The 1,988-nt window shown below is 36.1% G+C and overlaps 1 protein-coding gene across 1 annotated transcript; it reads left to right on the top strand.

Moving 5' to 3' along the window:
- The first annotated feature begins 1,194 nt into the window (after positions 1–1,194).
- Positions 1,195–1,886, top strand: LOC111379392 (endoglucanase 17-like). Its single transcript, XM_023002749.1, has 2 exons — positions 1,195–1,524; positions 1,623–1,886. Exons 1-2 carry the CDS (start codon positions 1,261–1,263, stop codon positions 1,860–1,862), a joined length of 504 nt encoding a protein of 167 aa, XP_022858517.1. The 5' UTR covers positions 1,195–1,260; the 3' UTR covers positions 1,863–1,886.
- Positions 1,887–1,988: the final 102 nt, after the last annotated feature.

Genomic DNA, 1,988 nt, shown 5'->3' with positions numbered 1-1,988 from the left:
TAAAAAAAAAAAAAAAAAAACAATAAAAAAAAATTCACGAGCTCGCGAGCAGCTCGTGGGCTCGGCTCGACCCACGAACTCGTGGCTCGTGAGTACACGAGCTTGTGGGCCGAGTCGAGTTCGCCCACGAGCAACAAGCCGAGCTCATGGGTTAACGACCCTCAAATGGGGGTTAAATTTCCGTCTTCAAAATTGGCCTCTGAAATTAGTGTGGCGTTTATGGTGTCCATTTCTTCAACAGGTGACAATGGTACTTAGATATGGGCAAGTAGCATCATAGAGTGGGTACACAGTCGGCCGCATCATTTGATTCGAGGAAGATAGATGCGTGCGTGATTGGAGGATTTTTTGTGACATGGACATGGACATGGTTAACTCCGTTAGTAGATCATGTAGGATTGCCATTTGACCCATGTATTTTTCATTCATTTGGAGAAATGATAGTTAAAATAAGGTCAGGAATGAGTAATTATATAAAAAGATAAGCGAGTACTGAATAACTCGTCAATGATGAATGAGTAAGTAATAAAACGTTTAATATTCAATTGGGCCATGTTTGATAGGAATTTTTTTCTATGAAAAATGGAAATTATTTTCCAACTTCAACATTTTTGGATGTTAGATAGACTAATTTTCTAGGTAATTCATTTTCTTGCTTTTGCCCTATACGTGCACATTTTCTTTTTTTTTGGGGAAAATGAATTCCCATGGGTATGGTGGTTTTTCAAATTCCAGCTCTCTCTTTTTTTTTTTTAATTATATATTAATGAAAACAAATTCTAAGAATTATTGTAAAAAAATATTTCCATATAAAATAAAGTCAAATGAACACCAAAAGATAAATGATTTTCTTATTTTTTTTTTTGGCAATAGAAGCAAATTTCATCTCCAATACCAGTAAAATATATTCCTTTAATTGATAATTTTCATGTGAAACAAAGTCAAACGAATACCAAAAAATACTTACATTTCAACATTTTTTACATCAAAAATTATACCAATCAAATACAATAATTTAAAATTTTCAAAAAAATAAATTTTAGACAATTTAATTCCTTAAAATTTATTTTCAATTCTATTTTTGCAATCAAATTCATTAAATCGCAAAAGAATCAAAATCAAACCGGCTTAATCATTGTCACCAAGAAGGAAGTTGAAGGGGCAGCTTTTGCTATAAATACAGCACAGACTACTCTGCATTTTCTCTGCAAAAACTTGCCGGTTGGTTAGAGCATTGTTTACACTAAGGGCAGCAAAAAAATGGCTCTCTCTTCTTCCTCCTTTTTTATCACTTGCTTTACAGTTCTGTTTGCCTCTCTACTTCTGGGTGGCACCGCCTACCCCACCGCCAAGCACTACCCTGTCCGCCACCGCCGCCACCCCCACATTGCCTCTCATAACTACAGAGATGCACTCACCAAATCTATTATGTTTTTTGAGGGACAGAGATCGGGGAGACTTCCTCCTAATCAAAGGATTTCCTGGAGGAGAAATTCTGGCCTCTCAGATGGCTCTGCTGCTCATGTACGTGTGCTTTTTCTTTACTAAAAAATAAACAGCTTTGTGATTTTTTGCTTATTTTAACTGGGTTTTGCTTATTTTGAGTTTACATGACAATGCAGGTTGATTTGGTTGGCGGGTATTATGATGCAGGGGATAATGTGAAGTTTGGGTTTCCAATGGCATTTACCACAACCATGCTTTCTTGGAGTGTTATCGAATTTGGTGGGCTTATGAAAGGAGAGTTGCAGAATGCAAAAGAAGCCATTCGCTGGGCTACTGATTATCTTCTCAAAGCCACTACTCACCCTGACACCATTTATGTCCAGGTTTTCACTTTTTATTCTCTTATTCACCATTAATATGGTAGTTTGATAGCCAGTTTAAAGCTTTGTCGAATCTTATTCACTAATAATATGTGAAATGTAAAATTTGTCGAATCTGATTCAGCAATAGTATGTAAAATGGGCCTGTGATTTGGGGATTTA

This window comes from Olea europaea, unplaced genomic scaffold (genome assembly GCF_002742605.1).
Source record: "Olea europaea var. sylvestris unplaced genomic scaffold, O_europaea_v1 scaffold19813, whole genome shotgun sequence".
Classification (NCBI taxonomy): domain Eukaryota; kingdom Viridiplantae; phylum Streptophyta; class Magnoliopsida; order Lamiales; family Oleaceae; genus Olea; species Olea europaea.
This window is presented reverse-complemented; position numbering and strand designations above follow the sequence as displayed.

Coding starts and splice junctions, on each gene's coding strand:
- LOC111379392 (XM_023002749.1), top strand. CDS start 1,261: ATGGCTCTCTCTTCTTCCTCCTTTTTTATCACTTGCTTTACAGTTCTG. Junction 1,525..1,622: donor CAGATGGCTCTGCTGCTCAT/GTACGTGTGCTT, acceptor ATGACAATGCAG/GTTGATTTGGTTGGCGGGTA.